Source organism: Catharus ustulatus, chromosome 11, assembly GCF_009819885.2.
Source record: "Catharus ustulatus isolate bCatUst1 chromosome 11, bCatUst1.pri.v2, whole genome shotgun sequence".
NCBI classification, from domain to species: Eukaryota; Metazoa; Chordata; class Aves; order Passeriformes; family Turdidae; genus Catharus; species Catharus ustulatus.
Genome location: NC_046231.1, coordinates 21,429,726 through 21,448,096, shown reverse-complemented (window position 1 = coordinate 21,448,096; position 18,371 = coordinate 21,429,726). Strand labels below are relative to the sequence as shown.

At 52.6% G+C, this 18,371-nt stretch overlaps 1 protein-coding gene across 1 annotated transcript; it reads right to left on the bottom strand.

Annotated features, from left to right (window-relative positions):
• Nucleotides 1–3,460: 3,460 nt before the first annotated feature.
• LOC117001475 (cytochrome b5) lies at nt 3,461–14,892 on the bottom strand. The gene is made up of 5 exons (XM_033069868.1): nt 14,679–14,892; nt 8,863–8,991; nt 8,402–8,428; nt 7,084–7,115; nt 3,461–6,213 (listed from the first exon to the last, which is right to left on the bottom strand). The coding sequence occupies exons 1-5, from the start codon at nt 14,838–14,840 to the stop codon at nt 6,123–6,125; spliced, it is 441 nt and encodes a 146-aa protein (XP_032925759.1). The 5' UTR covers nt 14,841–14,892; the 3' UTR covers nt 3,461–6,122.
• Nucleotides 14,893–18,371: the final 3,479 nt, after the last annotated feature.

Below are 18,371 nucleotides of genomic sequence, written 5' to 3'. Positions count from 1 at the left end.
TGGAGGCGGAAGGAGCTGTGAACAGCTGCCGCGTGCCTCCGGCGCCGCTCAGGGTCCAGTTTCCCTGGGACACCAAAAGGTTGGCTCCTGTCCCTCCTGCTGCCAGCTCCTTGCCAGTCCGCTCTCAGATCCCAGCGAAATCTCCCTCTAAAAACACTCAGTAGCTCCCATGCACTCGCCACAGCCCAGCAGTGAACAACCCTCGAGCCCCATGCGCTGCTGGTCAGGCGGTCACTGTGATGGCCACACTGGTGTCCTCACCAAGCCCTTGACCACTGTCCCACGCTTGTGACACCACTGAGTTGGTCCTTGGAGCACTGGCGCTCTGTTCTGCCATGTCACCCTGCTCTGCCCCATCCCCTGCCCACAGGCAGTGCCCGTGGTGTCAGGGTGGGACACACACGGTGTCCATGTCTCACAGCCCTGGCAGAGCAGTGGCAGCTGCACAGTGCGTGGTTGGTGGCATTTGAAGTCGGTTTCGCTTTCATCCCAGACAAGCTGCTTTAATTCCTGGAGCTGCCCTGGCTTTTCATCTCCTCCACCTAACTTCATTCATGATATGCAGGAGGGCACAGGACTCCAGTATATCTATGGGTTTCATCCCTGTCCATCAGCCTGTGACCAGTCTGCCCAGGGTGGGAAGCCATTCCCTCTTGTCCTGGCACTCCAAAGTCCCTCTCCAGCTCTCTTGGAGCAGTCATAGTCGGGAGTGCTGAAGGGAAAGGTTGCCCTTTGGCAATCTCAAACCTGACAACTTCAGAAGGAGAGGAGGATTCACCTGTGCCAGGCAGGGATTGTCCTGCCTTGCAAGGGAGGGAGGAATGTCTGAACATGAGGGGAGGGAGAGCTACTGCTATGCTGGCACTACAAAACTGAATAGTTAGGGAAGCATCCAAGGAAAACAATGTAAGACTGTGCTATACTCACCTCCTGTCTGAGTGATGAGGGAGACAGAGGCTCTTGGAGAAGGTGACACCACCAGATGGGCTGTGGTGGGGAAGGAAAACAGATCTTAGTCCTGAAAGGGAAGTGGCTGAGAGAGCACTCTGAGAGACAGAGAGCTCAGGGATGGAGCAATCCAGGATAGAGAAGGTGCCTTTGAGAGGCATTCGTGGCTGGGCAGTGAAACGACAGCGGCGACAGCCCGGCCACTGCTGGCCCAGCAGTAGCAGCTCCACGACCACTGCTGAAGCGTGTGAAGAGCTTTGTAGAATCCTAGGAAGGGCAGAGCTGGGAGAACACAAATAGCAACACAGAATGGGGTCTCAAAGCAGAGAAAAAAGGAGTCCTGGTGCTCCGTGGAGCGAGGCAGGAGCAGCCTGGCTGTGCAATCCCACCTGTGCTCTCCCAGCCCGGGGGAACTTCCAAAGCACTGCCCTGGTAACAGCTGGAAAGGAGAGAGGCCCTGCTGCTCCCAGCATTCCAACACAGGGAGGCTACAGGCAAAGGCCAAATTTGGAGAAAGAATTAAGTTGGTTTTTTGGGAAGACCAAACAGTCCTGGATAATTACAATTTTAAAGGACTAAATAAATGATTAGTCAGTCCATGGTGCAGGACAGAGCAGCAGGACTGGGGAGGAATAACCACACCAAGGGAGGTCAACAAAGCACGTGTGCCAGGTTTCCTGGGATCCAGTCAGAGCCATAAAACTCCTCTTGTGGGCCCCAGAACATGGAAAAGCCGTGGGAGCAGGCTGCAGTGGTTCTGTGTCACTGAGGTATTTTCTCTCTTTATTATAAAGTTCCTCTTCCTGCAGAAGCAGCCGGAGAGCGGCAGGTGTGAGGGGGAAGGAGCCTAAACCGGGATCGTGGGGACAAATTAGCGGGTGCCTGCAGAATATCACTAACCCCGTCTGCGATTCCGGAGCCTACGTAGGTGTTTTATTTTCTAACGGTGTTAGAAAGACTGTCAGAAAATAATTAGGCTCTGTCAACAGTTCCCCTATTCCCAGATTACTTACGACTTCCTGACTCATTAGAGCTGCTGAGGCTGGCAGGAAACCTGTTTTATAGTAATTTTTGTTGGTAGTGTCCCTGGAGGAGAGACAACACGGTGCGGGTGTCACCAGCGTGTGACACCAGCGTGTGACATTGGCGTTGACTTCACCCTCGTGATGGAGGCACCAGGGTTGTGCAGGGTGGTTACTGCTGGCAGGAGACACCATCCCCCTCTGTCCCCGTCCTGGTGACAGGGAACAGGACACTTGGCTGTGGGGCCAATGCTGGGCAAGGTCGAGCTTTAGGTGCATGGGATTTGCTGGTGTCTGAAAATGTTCCTGGTTTGTGAGGGTTTTAAAAGCAGAGGGCACAAGTAAATCCCATCAAAGGGGTCTTCCCATTTAATCCTGGAATAAACCCACCACAGCCTCCCATCCCAGAGTGTTTGTCACGTGCAAACACAAGCTGGCTGTGTCAGGACTCTTCTGGGGCCCACTGGCCCCTGAATTTTACCATCTCCCTGAAAATCCTCAGTGCTCAGAGAAGCAGTACTGACCCTGCACCGCTTGGAAGCAGATTTAAAAATAGTTCTGAAATCTTCTGTTTATTTCTCTGATTTTTGGATCTAATTCCTCTAGATCAAAGATAAATAAAGTTTACAGTGTGACAGTGCTTGCCAAGAACACAAGGCCCAACCTTCCTCCCCAAAACTTGCACTTCCCACTCAGTTCATGCCCTTTTCCCCTACATTATCTCAGCTGAAATACAGGAGCAAAGCAGATGTTCCCATTGATTTTCCATGCCCTTTTCCCCAGTCAGCACCTTGCTGACCTCCTGCTCCCTCCTGAGAGGCTCTGACCAGGTACTGCTTCCCTGAGGCTGCTGATGGTACCATGAGATCCATAGTTAGGCAAATGTTAGGAGCCTGATTCTGCTGACAGCCACGGGAGTGGGATGTTCCATCCTTTTATAAGCAGACATGCAAATAAGAGACAAATTCTATGGTCTCCATGTCATCTTCCTACACACTCTCCTCATGGAGGTGTGAGCGTGGGAGTCCTAGGACCACAGGGCAGTGGTGCCACTGTCACACACCATGTGGCTTGTTCCAGAGAAAACCCATGTCCATGGCTGCTCTGCCACTTGCTCATGGCACTTCCTAAGAGGGGATTTGGATTATCAGGGTGATGCAGGGAGCTGCCCTGCTGCAGTTTTTGAAACTCCCATTGTAATTACAGCATGGAATATTGTATGGAATCAGGAACTGCTTAGCCCCCAACGCCCACAGGGACCATCAGGGTGCTCGGCCACACATGCCCTGTGCCCACCATCCTTGGCACAGGCTCTGCACCAACTCCTGCCAAGGAAAAGATTTTTCCTCTACAAACAGGAAGGCAAATCCCTTGTCTGCCGTAGCTCACCAACGCTGGATATTTGAGCCCTGTAACATGGGGGTTACACACCCCAGAGTAACAGGGATGGAGTAACTAAACACCCCACGGGGAAGACAGGATCCTGCACCTGTTTGTTGTACACCTTTATTGAACACAGCAAACACACAGCCTGGCACCTCCTGCCAGGCAGACAATCTCCAGGTACAAGAAATGGCATTTTGTGGGTGCTTGCATTACGGAACATGCACCAGCTCCCCCCAGGAACACCCTCAGACCTCCCTCCTCCACAAACCATCAGCCCAATTAACAGTTACATTCTGCGTCATCAAGGAACTTGGGGTGGGGGAGAGGCAGAGAAGGCTGGCACTGCACTCCCTGCAGCCCTACCACGCTCACATTCACCACAGGAGCTGCCTCTGCGCTCCTGTTTCCAGCTCCTCACTCAACCTCTCCTCCGCAGCACCTGAAGGAAGCGGAGCACAGCCCAGATTGAATTCCACCCACAGAGGTTTCTGTGGGGTGAAAGCTGAGACAGCTTTGTCCCAGCATTGTGCGGAGACCTGGCGGCAAACACGGGCTGTGCGGGTTCAGCATGGGGACAGAGCTTGGCAATTGCCTGTTTTAATCCTTAAACAAAGTGAGTAAACAAGCTTTGTTAATGCCTCCCTTGCTGCCAGGGCAGTTTCACACCTGTGGGATCCATCCTTGAGCCAGCCAGAACAGAATGAGGAGAGGAAGCTTCACCACCACACCAGAGGACAGCCAGGAGGCACTGGGCTCACTCCAACCCGCCTCCATCCCAGACATTCTGCCCCTTGGCATCAATGGAGAAGTGAGAAGGCTTCCATGTGGCTTCTGCAAATGCATCTCAAGCACCCTGAAGTCTTTGAAGAGCTGGCACATGTGCAGGCAGAGGCTGCTTGGAGTTCCACAAGGCACTGGACAAGGATCTTACCAGCTCCAAGAAGCCTTGGAACAAGACTGAGAGTCTCCCCTGGATAATTAATCCATTAAGAGGAAAAAAAGGTTCCATGACATGGGAATTGACAGGCAACTTCCCTAATAACAGAGGGTCAAGAGCTGATAGCAAGGGTCAATGATGCCAAGAAGTTTATTTAGAGCAACCAAAATGCATCTGAATGTAGACAGTGCCAGGAAAGTGGTATTTAAAAAAAAAAAAGTCAAAATCCAGGTAAAAGTGCTGCCTATGAAGAAAGCAGGAGTATTTCCAGCATCACACCTGCATCATACCTGCCTCAGGTGAGCCTGGTGCTCCTGGATCCAAACTAGCTGACCTCTGTGGAATCTTGCACTGCCCTGAACAATCTCAGCTTAGCAGGGTGATACTGTTGCCAACATGTGCCTTCCAGTTTCAAAACCCTTCCTTAATACAGAATCCACTCTAAAATTCCCCAAACTGAGTTCACGGTTCACAGTTTTGTGTTAAATGTGAAGGCAGCCCTGGCAGTGCTCTTATTCCACGTTCCCCGGCCTTCAGTTTTAAAAAGCAGTGTGTAATTCCACATGCAAGAATTTCTGCTACACAACCTTCTGGAGGACACAGCAGTTTGTGGAAGAGAGAAGAATCCCCACAACCCATGGGAGGTTTTCACAGCAGGACCCCAGGATATCACTGGCCCTTTTGCTGCAATCCCAGGGGATGATCAGCTGTGCTGGAGGTTTGGATTGGGAGCTAGCGCTGGTGGCACAGCCCTGCCCAAGGGCAGCGGGCACCAGGACATCACTTCCCTTTATTTAGGAGATCCCAAAGCCCCAGATCAGGAGGCTGAAAGAGCTGGAAACGTTCCTGCCTCGGCACAGGAAGCAAACTGTGCACTGTCTGCACTTCAAGGCCGACTGCACAACACACAACAACAGGGCAAGATGGAAATACTCTTCTCTATTCCCAGACAAAACCAGCATTATCCACAAATCCCAAATGAATTTCTTTTCCCTTTTCATTTTGGGAGAAGAGACCAGATTTAATTGTTTCCCCCATCTGGCACACATTTACAGTACGTAAGAATGAGTTTAGTTTCCCATACATGTGTCAGATCATGACCTCAGGGAGAAAGAAGAATCTGCATTTCCAGAAGCCACATGCCCGTCCCCACTGGCTCTGCCACGCACAGCACGAAAACGCCCAAACCAACCAGGATTCAATAGAACTTGTTCACAGGATATACATTCCAAAGGGACAAGTACAAATATTACAAAATGAACAGAATCACTTTTAAAATCCATGTATTTGTTTAACCGTTAAAAACAGACAGGTACAGAAAGAGGTGGCCAAACTAACAATTCCCTGCCGCTCCAATCAGAGTTGCCTGCACGCTCTGGGAATGTTCTTGTGGAACCAAAGCTCTGGACGTCTTTTCTGGCAACTGGCAGATGATTCCTGACTGTGTGGAGGGCTGAGGCAGAGCCACAGGCCCAGGGCAGCTCTTTCATGGTGTCTGGCTTAACGCAAAGGCATTGAGAGAAAAGGCTGTGTGGGGGTTATGTCAGAGAGCGAGACAGAGCGAGAGAGAGCGAGCACGAGGGACACCACACCAGGGTCAGGGAAGTTCCTCTTTCCCTGCCACTGCAAGAGGGAAGCACGACAGATCTGTGGGTCCCAGAGTTAGGATAGTGTTTGGAATTAGCTTGGTCCCATGGGTATCAACATCACTTGACAGACTCAGAGCTAAAAGCAAGGCAGGAAGGCTAAGGGCAGCAGAACTCCATGTGTTGCACACACACACTCTCTCCCCCTCTTTTCAGGCTGTCTGAGGCCCCAGCAAGGCCAGCTCAGGAGCTTTTCCCATCCACCATGTAATAGCGATACATTAAACCTAAGACCAGTGCTCCGAAGATGGGGATCAGCCATGTCGACCAGAAACTACGGGGAGAGAAAAAGAAACAACAAACTAAAACGTACACACCACAGAAACCAGAAGAAAGCATCTAGTTAATAATCCATTCCCAGTGTTCATCCTTTGTTACACATGCAGGGAACACCTGGGAGCTGCACCCACAGGTTGGCCCCCTAAGCATGGCCACAGCCTGGGCAGGCCCCACTGTCCCCGTGCATGGGCTCTGCCAGCCCCCAAGTGTGGCCTCGTGCCTTATAAAATAGCAGCTGGATGGCTGAAGTTTCCAGCTTGGCACATCCAGAGACCAGTGGGGGGAGTTTGTTGTTGGTTTGGTTTTATTTTCCTTAAATAAGTCAGGCTGTAATTTGTGTTGTACAAACAACACAGTTGACTCAAGGATGGCAATGGCTGCAGCTGTGCCCCAGTAAATCTGCCTTGCTCAGACTCCAGAGGCCACAGGCTCACCCTCAGCAGCCTCCTGAGCAAAACCTCCTGCAAGAGCTGCAGGAGACCAGGGCCCTGTGCTGGCTTTAAGGATTTTTAACTAGCCAGGGCTGATCATGGTAAAATCCTCCAAAAAACCCACCCATCAGTGTGTTGTGCCACCCCTGAGCCCACAGTGACCACCCTGTGGTTACGGGGCTGCAGCAACACCAGCACATGGGGCAGAGAATTCCAAACACTGGGATGCTGGTCCTGCCCAGCACACAGCAGATCCAGGCTCACATCCAGCAAGGGAGGTGCACACTCTGGCCTTGCTGTGGAGTATCTGCTTGCCAGAAGGACACTGCAGCACATCCCCGGGGATTTTCCTGCCCTTTGGAGTTAACATGTAGCTCTACAAACAGGGTCCCAACCCCTCCATTTCTCACTCTTGTTTTCAGGAGATACTATACCTTGTTTGGCCTGAGGATGTCCTACTTGGATTCTGGAGGAGGAAAGAGGGAGTTAGCAGGGGAACAAAGAAACATTAAACATGTGCTAGTAACAAGCCTGAACGTGTGATTACAAATACAGAGGGAAAATAACCCTCCTCTCCCAAACACCCCCTGTCTCCAGCGTGGATGTTTCTGGGGATGTTTGCTGTCATCCTCATGTTCTTTCCATCAATCCAATCTGTCCCACCCAGTCACCAACTTCATGCTGGAACTTGCACCCCTCTCAAAATAAGGCCTTGCTTATTACATCACAGTTTTGGGGTGGTTTTGTGCTTCCTCCTTATTTATTTGTACATCACTGATTCTCTCTCTTGCTGCCATCTTTAAATTACATTGGAACCTCCTTTTAAAACAGATGATGCCCTCTGGAGAGAGCCCTCAGCTGTGCATAACGTGTTAGACTTATTGATCAGAAGAGAAAAATACTTGAATAAAGTATTTAACTCAGATCCAAGGGAGCTGCTCTGATCATCACTGACTTCTGTGCACATTTTCAGCATGTGATTCTGTTCATGAATCGGAGTTGAATCAAACAATAAATTTAAGGTGAATATGTACATACTAATACAGCTCCCTGTCATAACTTAATAAAGCACAGGCTTTAGCCAGCCTGGGTTATCCTTGATTTCCCTGCTGACAGTTCCCTTCTGGATTCCTGCTGCTCTGCAAGTGGTCCTGCTCAGAGGAACATCTGAAAGCCTTGCTGAAGGCAGTGCTGTGCCCTGTCCAGGCCTCCCAGCCCAGCCAGCTGTGAGGCACATGTTTACCTCCCATCACTGGGATTCTATTTATTGCCTTTTCCCTCTCCCCATCCCTTCCAAAGGCATTTTTGCAACACTCTGCCCTGTTCTAGGCCAGCAGTACCTGAGTGTTAAGCAACACCACTGATCCCTGAGGCAGTTAACAGAGAATTCCTGTTTGCCAGCCGGCCCCCGGCCGTGCCGTCTCCTGGCTCGAAGGGAACAACAAGGAAACCAGTTCCGTGGTCAGCACACAGCCAGAAATGCAAAGAATGGTCTGTGGCTCAAGGTGTGGAAAAAACACCGCTGCTGCCAGCAGAGCAAGGGCACAAAAACTCACTTCCAATTTCACACTGAGGTGCCCACTGAACTTCAGAACAAAAACAGAGGTAGAATTTGCTTGGGAAATTTATTCATGTGTAGTTTGCGTAAACATAAAGCCACAAGCCCCACAGGAAAAAAAGAGAAGGAAAAAGAACCTCCAAAAGACATGTGACATTAAATGAAGGCAGAAAACTGAAACGATGAGAGCTTACCTTAGAACTTTCCTTTCCACGATCGTTCTGTCAGGGAGAAAAAGAAGAAAAGAGGTGAGTGCTGACTTCAAAGGAAGGCTGCAGCCTCTGTGAGGGAATTGTTCTGCACAAAGGTAATTGCCTGGGCTCAGTTTTCAAAGGAATCCTTCCTTTGGCACCCAAAGGCAGGCAGGAAGGTGGTGTTTGTGCCCCTGGGAACTCTCACCCTCCTGAGCTCAGGATTACAAGGCAAAGGTGGATTATGCTTCCACCAACTACAGAGGGAACCCATGAATTCAGCTTGAGTGCCCCAATTTAAATGAAGTCAGAAATCTGTTCTGAGTGGTGGAAGAAGACTAATTTAGTTCAGTAACCCCAACAGAAACCCTGCACAACGCAGGGACTGCCTAAACCCCTCAGCTACTAATTTATTTCACAGGACACGCCTTGGTGCTTGTTTGGGGGTTACACGAGGCACTCACCGGGTGCACCTCTCCGATGAAGTACTGCTTCAGCATTTCCCTGGCATCTGTGGAATGCCCCACATCTTCAAAGCTCTCAGTGGCATCTTTGCCAGCCTGCTCAAGCAGCACCTCTTCTCCACCTGGGTGCTGGAAGAGAAGAGTCCAGGTGAGCCAAGGGTGGATGCAGAAAGGCACTGAGGGTGTCATCAGCCTTCCTCGCAGCCTGCACTGCTGGATATCTCAACCAACACCATCAATGAAATCTCACAGAGGTTCAACTGTCCAACCTCCCCTCAGGAATTCACAGACACCAGGAGGAAAGGATACTCTGCTTCTTCAGGTGCTACAAAACTGCTGTTTGGGCGGCTCTGCACATGGATGTGCAATACTGAACTTGATCATGTGTGCAACCACCAGTGACACAGGGGGAGGAAATCATGAAGTATCACAAAAATGATAGTGTTTAATGTCAGACACTGATTTCAGAGACCCAGAGCTACAACAGCCGCACCCCCAGAGAGCTGCACAGTGACAGTGTCACAGCTGCTCACGGCTGACTCAGATGGATGAGCTGACACAAACCCCGGGTGTGGCTCTGCTGTCTGTGGTGGGCTGGGCTCTGTCCACTGTCAAAGCCACAATTCCAGGAACAGCCTGGCAATGGAAAGCACTAACCACAGACCCAGCAAAGGACAATCCCTTCACAGCCTGAGTGTGAACCACCAGCTAATCCAGTTACACCAATAAAGTGGTCACACATCCCAGGGCACACACAGGGACTAACCCAGTTTTCCAGGGCTTCTGACAGCCAGCCCTGAATTGGAGAAGAGACGTTGGGCTACATTTCAGATCAAAGACCAACACACCTGCTTCTCTCTGTCATATCCTTCTCCTTCCCACAGACACAGAGCAGTTGCCATCCCCCCTCTTCCTTCAGCTTGTCTGCTTCTGCTGCCAAAAGTCTGAATATTCCCACCTCGTACTAAACACAGGATGGACACAAACCAGACCCATTGTTTGCTCCAGGGGGTTGCTGCAGCCAATCCTGCAATCCTCGTATCACAGCTCTTTATTTGGAATAAATCCCTTTATTGTCCAGGTATGTCACTAAACCAACATGGAGCTTTCTCAAGAGCCACAAAGGAAAGAGTGGATGGACACAGTTTGTTAGCAGGCAGGAATCAGTGCCTGAGCTCCATGGCTCATTCCCTGTGTCCAGCTGCAGTTCTGGCTGCCCCTTCTCCCACCCCAACCCTCAGGCTCGCTCAGCCCCAGGGGAGTCAGATCAGGGACTGCTGGGTGTTGTCTGTCCACACTGCTCAGAACAACTGTCCAATTTCCAGCTAAGATCCACTGAAAAGCTGCCCATTTATCTAGAAAAACTCCTTAGGGCTGCCTCACCAGAAATCTCATTTTACAGACAGGGAAATACCTGAATTTTAAGCAGACAACCTTCCTTTCCTAATAATTCACCCTAGAAAGATTGACAAAACTCTGCAACAAAAGAGAATGTGCAGTGGATCTTTCAGTGACATCCAGTCTCTCCACAGGCAACAGACAATAGGAAAGATAAAATTCAAGAGAGGAGGAGAACAGTAAAGTTCACTCTTCTTTACATCTCTGGCTCTGAAGCCTTTCTATGCACTTGATAAATCCACAATTATTTATTCGTGCACATCTGCTTTTCACTGTAATCTCCAAGCCTAAAGGAAAAAGACCTTCAAAATATTTTGGCATCTCCTGTTTCTGAAGGGCTCTGTCCTGCAGACAGCATTGCTGCAGCCAGACAATTCCTACCTTGTCCTACCCCAGCAAACATAAACCCAGACTATTTGTACAGGAAGTCATTGACTCTGCCACAAAACTGCCCAAATCTGCAGCTCAGCTGCTGCAGGAAAACATGAAAACAGCGTTGCAAACTATGGGAGGGGGGAAACTACTTCCAGGGGAAACAATGGCTGGGAAATTCAGCTTCTGACAAGAAACAGCCAAAAGCAAAGCAGGAGAGAGGTGACAATAACATTGGGTCCTCTGTGTCACTGCACCTTCAGCACACACGGTGACAGTGACTTGGAACTGGCAGCAAAGGCTCTGAGACTGCATCCCAAACTTCCACAGGGAGAGAGCCTGGAGTGCGCTCCCCACAGACTCCGAGGACCTGTCTGCAAATGTCTGGCTGGGAACTGCTGGTACAGACCCATTGGAGACACAAACCAGCTCAGCACCAACACCAAGCTCCAGGACTAATTAGATCACTGTGTCAGGTAAGAGTTAAGAACATCAGGTTGGGGAGGGGTAAAATTTTCATCCCTAGTGCCCAAAGTTAAAGAAATAAACCAAGAAGAGTATTCCTGTGCAATAATCATGTGCCAGCACCATCCAAGCCAGAACCAAGGAGGAGCAGTCACCTGGAGGAATGATCCACACCTCCTGCACAGTGCTGGTCCTAAGGCATGGAACAGGTTTTCCAAAAACTCCTCTGCACAGCTGCAGAAGTCAGCATGAGGAAACTCAGATGGTGCTCCTCTTTCTCTTGAAGAACACTGTACCTGAAACCAACTGAGCCATTGGGGTCACTGGTGTCAAACCCAGGCTCCTTCCACTTGGAAACTGGAAATGGATTCCTGCTCGTGCTTATCACGGGGATCAGGAGCAGCAGCATGTGCTGAGACACAGAGCTCTGGGGGCTGCTGTGCCTTGTGGGCTCAGGTAACAGACACAGGAGCTTCCTGGAGAAACCTGGATCTCCAGACTCTCTTAGTCATATGGGAAAATGCAGAGAAACTGTATCCCTCCAGCAGCACTGTAAATAAGTCTCTCACAGATTGTGCACAAGTTAAAAGCTCAGATTTTGATACCACTGTAGTGAAGTGTGAGCCTGACAGACCCCAGAGCACCTGCAGGAGGTACAGCTGCCTCCCACCACCCCTTCCACTCCAAGCACACTGCCCCTCCTACTCCAGCCACATGCTTTTCTAGACCACTGCAACCAGGAGTAGTAACAGGTATCCTGGTGTGGTCCAGTTACCCAGATTTGGGAGAAAATAGATCCCCATAAGCCTCTCTTAGATTTTAAAATAATCCCATTTCATTTCAGGCTCTCTGAAGCACAGGAGATTGCATCTCCCAGAAACACCAACAACACTTCAGTCACTGTCTTTGCACATCTCCAGGATTTGGTTCATGTTCTTATAATTCAATAAATTTTGTTATGTGATAGATGTCTCGTTACTCCTATTACACATAATGTGAACTGGAAACTTAAACTGCTGTACACTTGCAGCAGCACACAGATTCCAGGCTGGCTGACCTGCAGTGCATCATTTGCAGGAACCGTGAAGCCAAATCCAACCTTTTAGCAGTGACTTCTTCAGGATTGCACAACCTCACCCATGGAACGTGCCAGTAGTCCCAGCAATCCAAGCCAAACAATCTGTGAGCAAAGGCCAGGAAAGGCACCCAGCAGATCCTGCTCCAGTGACCACACAGGGCTGGGGGTTCACAGCACAGGACACCACGCAGAGCTCTGCAGCCCCAGCTCCCCACAGAACTGCAACTTTCAAACCACACAAGCACTCCTGGGTCCCATCGGCTGCACGGCGTTCCCAGCACTCCAGAGGGTAACAGACACAAAGAGGATTTTTGCCAGTAAATTAGGCCTTGATCTGCAGCTCCCCTGTGCCAGCAAGGGGTGTGCACAGCACAGTGTTGTGTCAACCTGGCACAGCTCAACAGTGCCCTTATTCTTCTGCCTCTGCCTCGTCCAAGTAGGTCTTTTTATGTCAGAAAAACACAAATGGGAAAAAGGGCCTGGAAAGGACAGAGTGAAATATCATCTCAGGGTGAAACACCATCTCAAGGTGACACTCAGGGCACTGCCAAACCTGGCCTGCTGGAGGGACTGGAGCATTTTTCTGGGCTCACTTATAATTCCAAAGGTGTCCCAGGGAGCAGGTCCCAGACTCCATCTTACAGAGAACATCAAGCTCAAGTCTCAACTACCCAGCAGTGTCCACACTCCAAATCACAGCACAGAGACAAGTGCAAGACAAGATTCTCATCTCCTGCAATTGCTGTTCCAAGCTCCAGCTCGTTCTGGCTCTTCCTAAACCCTAACCTAGCATTTCCTTATTCACAAACCAGCTGTGAACGGCTTTTCCAAGTTTTTGCCTGGTCCTTCCCTGCACCCACAACTCCCTCCCACCAAACTGTCCTGCTTCCACCTTGCACAGCTCATCCCACCAAGCTGCCCTGGAGAGAAGCAGGCTCAGGAGATCTTCTGCCTCTCCATGGCTCACTCACAGGAGGGGCAGCCAGGGGGGTCAGGCTCTGCTCCCAGGGAATTCTGTCATGGAAAGGGTTGTTCATTGGCAGGGGCTGCCCAGGGAGGTTTGGAGTGCCCATCCCTGGAGGTGTCCAAGGACAGCCTGGATGTGGCACTCAGTGCTCTGGGCTGGGGACAAGGCTGGGATTGGGCACTGCTTGAACTCAATGGCCTGGGAGGGATTTTCCAGCCTGGACAATTCTATGATTTGGTCATTTTCTGCACCCAAAGAAGAAATCAGATTGTGTCCAACTTTAGAAAAAATACTGAGAGCTGCACAGGAAGGCACAACCTGCAGCTGCCAGGTGATCACTCCCTCCTGCCTGCTGCACCTCTACCCTCACAGCAGTTCTGTCACTCCACAGCACACAGGCTTCAACCACGGGGGCCTGGAGGGGAACCAGAGTTAAATTCAGACCAGCAGAACCAACAAGCTGGAACACATGCATTTCAATGAAGTGTCTTCTTTGGAGCACGTTCAGCCCAAACTTTGTACATTGCCCTGCAAACGACACGAAATCTTTGCTGTTATTTTAAGCTGGGATAAAGCCCTTTGAAATTTTCATAGAACCGCACAGAATATCCTGAGTTGGAAAGGACCCACAGGGATGATCAAGTTCAACTCCTGGCCCTGCAGAGACACCCCAACGATCCCATCCTGTGCATCCCTGAGAGCATTGTCCAGACTCTCCAGGAGCTCTGGCAGCCTCAGGACCGGGACCATGCCCTGGGCAGTGCCAGCACTCTCTGGGGGAAGAACCTTTCCCGATCCCAAAACTAATCTTCCCCTGGTACAACTTCATGCCATTCCCTCGGGTGTTATTATTTTGTTACTGTTTATTCCCACTCCATTTCCAGCTCTCAACAGTTAGGACACCACTCTCAACCTTCTCAAAAACAGAAGACAGAAGCAGTGAGTCTTGAAGGAATTTTTGTCCCCAAGGGAGCTGGAGATTTGTCAGAAGCTGTATTGTTTGCAATCCCCTGGAGCGTGGCTCCCTCTGGGCAGGCAGCAGAGCGGTGGCTGCGGTATCACTGTTATCTCCTCCGAGTTCTGGGGTGCCCCCGCAGATTTAACAATCAAACTGAAGTGCCCTGATTCCGTTCACCCTTCGCGATGCGAGTGAGGCCCCGTGACTGAAGGAAACCTGCCTGAACAGATTCCCTGGGAAACGTGGAATTGGCTCAGAGCAGCCAGCCCAGCTCCTGCCCCCGCTGGCCGCGGCCGTGAGCCGCCATCCCGCCCGTCCCCCGGAGGCAGAACCGCGGCCAGGAGGCTCCGCAGAGCCCGCACAGCCGGGCCGGGGAGCGGCCCCAGGGACACCGGGACCCCCCACACCCCGCCGGGGCCTGCTCGCCCTCTCCTCTCGCACCCGACCCCGGGATCTCTGTCCCCACGGCAGCCTCGGACCGTCCATGTCCCTCTCGCCATCACACGACTCCCCCCAGCCTCTCCCCGCTCCCCTCAGCCCCAAGGGCCGGGCCGGGCAGCCCCCACTCCAGGCCTCACCTCCGCCAGGAACCGGGTGACATCGTAGACGCGCCCGTGGATCACCAGCCAGGCCTCACGGCTGGAGTTCCTCTTCGCCACCTCCTCCAAGGTGAACACGGGTGCGGGCCCATCCCCTGAGGCAGTCGTCCCCGCGGCCTCTCCGCGCCGCCCGCCCTCCATGCTGCCCGGCGCGGCTCCGCGGAACGCGCAGCCTGACCCGAGCCGGCCGCCGTAGCGACGGCAACGCCCCGCGCGCTTCCCGTTCTGCTCGGGGACCAATGGGAAGCGAGCCAAAGGGGGGCGCTGCCGGCGCAACCAATGGGAGTGCGCGCCGGGGGGCGCGGGCCAATGGGAAGCGGCCGGCGCGAAAGGCGGGAAACGGCGCGCGAGCGTCGCCTCTGAGGCGGCACCGGAGCGATCCCCGCAGCCGCGGGCACCCCGGACTCCGCTCAGCACCGGCCTCACCCTCAGCACCGGCCTCACCCTCAGCCCCGGCCTCACCCTCAGCACCAGGCCCTCCTTCAGCCCCGAGCCCTCCCTCAGCACCGGCCTCACCCTCAGCCCCGGACTCCCCTCAGCACCGAGCCCTCCCGCAGCCCCGGGCACGCCGGACTCACCCTCAGCACCGAGCCCTCCCGCAGCCCCGGGCACGCCGGACTCACCCTCAGCACCGGCCTCACCCTCAGCACCGGCCTCACCCTCAGCACCGGGCACCCCGGCCTCACCCTCAGCACCGGCCTCACCCTCAGTACTGGGCACCCCGGACTCCCCCTCAGCCCCGGGCCCTCCTTCAGCCCCGAGCCCTCCCACAGCACTGGGCACCCCGGACTCCCCTCAGCACCGAGCCCTCCCTCAGCACCAGGCCCTCCCTCAGCCCCGACCCCTCCCTCAGCCCCCGCTCCTGCCCCAGCCCCGGGCCCTCCCTCAGCCCCGGACCTTCCCTTAGCCCCCGCTCCTGCCCCACCACCGGGCCTTCCCTCAGCCCCGGACCCTCCGTCCCTGCTCCTTTCAGCCCCTGTTCCTGGCTCCAAACTGCCCTGCTCCCCCTGTTCCACTGGAGAGCACAGTGCCCGTCGGCAGCCTGCCCTCAGCTTTTCCACTGGTCCTTCCTGCGTGTATATAAAACAGATGTGATCCCACAGCCCTTTGAACCGAGCCGGTGGCAGTGCAGCACATCCCCAGGTGCTGGCTTTTCCCAGCTTCCAAAGCAAAGTTCACATTCAGGCCTGACAAGAAGCACTGAGTAATTCTCTCCTCAGGGTCAGAGGCCGTTCAGGAACCCGAGTAACTCATGAACTGGATGGTTTCACTTTATGAACTGGCATTTGTGGAATTTATTTCCTGGCACTTGTGGCACAGGTACAAGGCTGTGGGTGTTTGTTTAACAACTGCTGAGGAGGCAGAAACGCCGTGATGTCAGTGCTAAGCTGCAACCAGCACTGGCTAAAGGTTAAAGGTGTGTGCAGGAGAGCCCAGCACACACGGCTGGGCAGGTCACAAATCTCTCTGGATCCTAACGGGAGCTTGAGTGAAGTTCTCTGTGTGGGCAAGTCCATTCATTCACCTACCCAGATACTGGGATATTAAAGGCTCAGCCTGTTCTGAAACCTCTCCACCGTCCCCTAATTGACATTAGATATTAAATATTGCTTGTTTTGATCCTTTCTGTCTACCTTTTCCCGGTCATCAGAGCTGTTTCCCTGGTTCTGTGTGTAACCAGGATCCTCTGACATGGAAGTGTTTCCAGCTCCTTGTTGTGCCCAGGTAGCCCAGCTCTTGGCACCTTTCCAAAACAATGCCTTTCCTTCTAGATCCTTCCCAACCCAGTCCCAACGGGATGAGTTACCTTTGCTCAGATTGGTTCAGAGTTTCTATCATCAATCTTGATAGATTTCTCAATAAGTGCCTTTGTGCTTCCTTCTCTCCATCCCCCATGCCTGGAGGGTTTCTCTGGATTTTCAGAGGAATCTCATGACCCTCCTCCACGTTTCCCTTGGCCCCTGTTCCATTGCTCCCTGGTTTTCTAAGGCCAGAATGGTCTTGGAAGAGCTCCCCCAGTGCCACCCCTGCCATGGCAGGGACATTTTCACTGTCCCAGGCTGCTCCAGCCCCATCCAACCTGGCCTGGGACATTTCCAGGGATCCAGGGGCAGCCACAGCTGCTCTGGGAGCTGCTGTCCTGTCTGTGCTGCAGCACAGCGAGAGCAGAGGTGACCAGGACCCCGGTGGTTTTCCTGTTCTGTTTCCTGCTCTAACTCCTCCAGAAGGATGTGACAGGCACGAGACCACAGCAACATGCAGATCCTGTTCCCTGGAATATTTTCTTTCATCTGTAATCACTTCATCAAAAGCCATAAATCAGTGAGGGCAGGCTCCAATGCACAAGCACGCCTGCAATTTGTGCCTTCCTGCCTGGTGTTTTGCTTGGCACGTGAAACTCCAAAGCTTTTCCTGAAAAATTGATAATGACACCACAGGAGGGCTGAGTGAAACTGGGTAGTGAGGCCACTGGCATTCCTGCTCCTGCTTCCATCATCCCTGCTTCCTCTTGGTTTATTGGAGACAATTCAGGGAGCAAACCAGTGGGTTTATTTTTGTATTCACTCCGGAATTCACTGTTCCAGCCTTGTTTTCCAGTCCTGGGTGCTGCTAACACACTGTTGTCTACGGCAGAGCCTGAAGTGGTGCAGGAGGGAAGCCTAGATTGGGGTGCAGAAGTTACCAAGCTCCCCAAAAACCAGAATTTTCTGTCCAGGAGAGCAAAGGCAGTGTCTGAAGGGCTGTGAGCGTGCCTGGTCTCACGCTGTCACTGGGGCTGATGGGGCTCTCTCTGGATTGAAGGGACACTGCTGAAATTCCGGGCTCACACCCTGGCACCTCCTCCTGCATCCTGTGACACAAAAAGAGCAAAACCACTTTGCCCGTGAATATTCCACGTGGAAAAGAGTTTGACCCAGAGCATGGCACTCCTCCCCTCAGCCCAGGAAGCAGCTGTATCACTCCTCACATCCTTCCGAGCACCCTCCACAGCATTCCAGGCCTGGCTGTGCTGTATCCTGCTCCCACCCAGCTCCCCAGGGCAGTCCCCCCGCTGCAGGTGACTCCTCTGCCTCACACAGATTATTTCTATCTCCCTTTGTTTGCCAATAAAAATCCCTCCCGGCTTTTCTGTTTTCCATCTGACACATCCATTTTTCCCATGTGTGTTTCCTCCTCCGCTGGCCTGGGGCAGAGGGAAGGGAGGATCCCAGATCACCCCATGCCAGAGGAATTTTCACGTGCTTTTCCATCTCAGGTTAGGAATATTCCCTGGGCCGAGGAGACACTTGTCTAAGCAGAACACCCCAGAGTGGCAAAGAACCAGCCCATGATCCCAAGGACCTGGTGCCAGCGACTTCGCCTTCAGGCACCGGTTCTGCTTGGGAATTAGTCAGCAGGATCTGTGGGAAAACAGGACTTACAGCTCGTTATCCCAAGCCTGAGCGACTGTGGGACAACCTATGCCCCAAAAATCCCGCCTGGTTTGCTGTGCCAGGCGAGAGGGATCGGCAGGTGGCTGGAGCACAGAGCACAGGAGAGGGAGGGTTGTTTGGAAGAGCAGAAAAAAGGCAAAAACCTGTGCCTGCACTGGCAGGGCGGCACTGCCCGGTTTGGGCGACATGAGTTTAACACTCCTAGGCCTGCTCAGGTGAGACTCTCGCTCGGGGGTCG

Excerpts from the sequence above, each read along its gene's own strand:
- LOC117001475 (XM_033069868.1), bottom strand. The coding sequence starts at position 14,840 with ATGGAGGGCGGGCGGCGCGGAGAGGCCGCGGGGACGACTGCCTCAGGG. Across the intron at positions 8,992-14,678 it reads TCACCCGGTTCCTGGCGGAG|CACCCAGGTGGAGAAGAGGT; the intron begins GTGAGGCCTGGA and ends CTTCTCTTCCAG. Across the intron at positions 7,116-8,401 it reads GTGGAAAGGAAAGTTCTAAG|AATCCAAGTAGGACATCCTC; the intron begins GTAAGCTCTCAT and ends TTCCTCCTCCAG.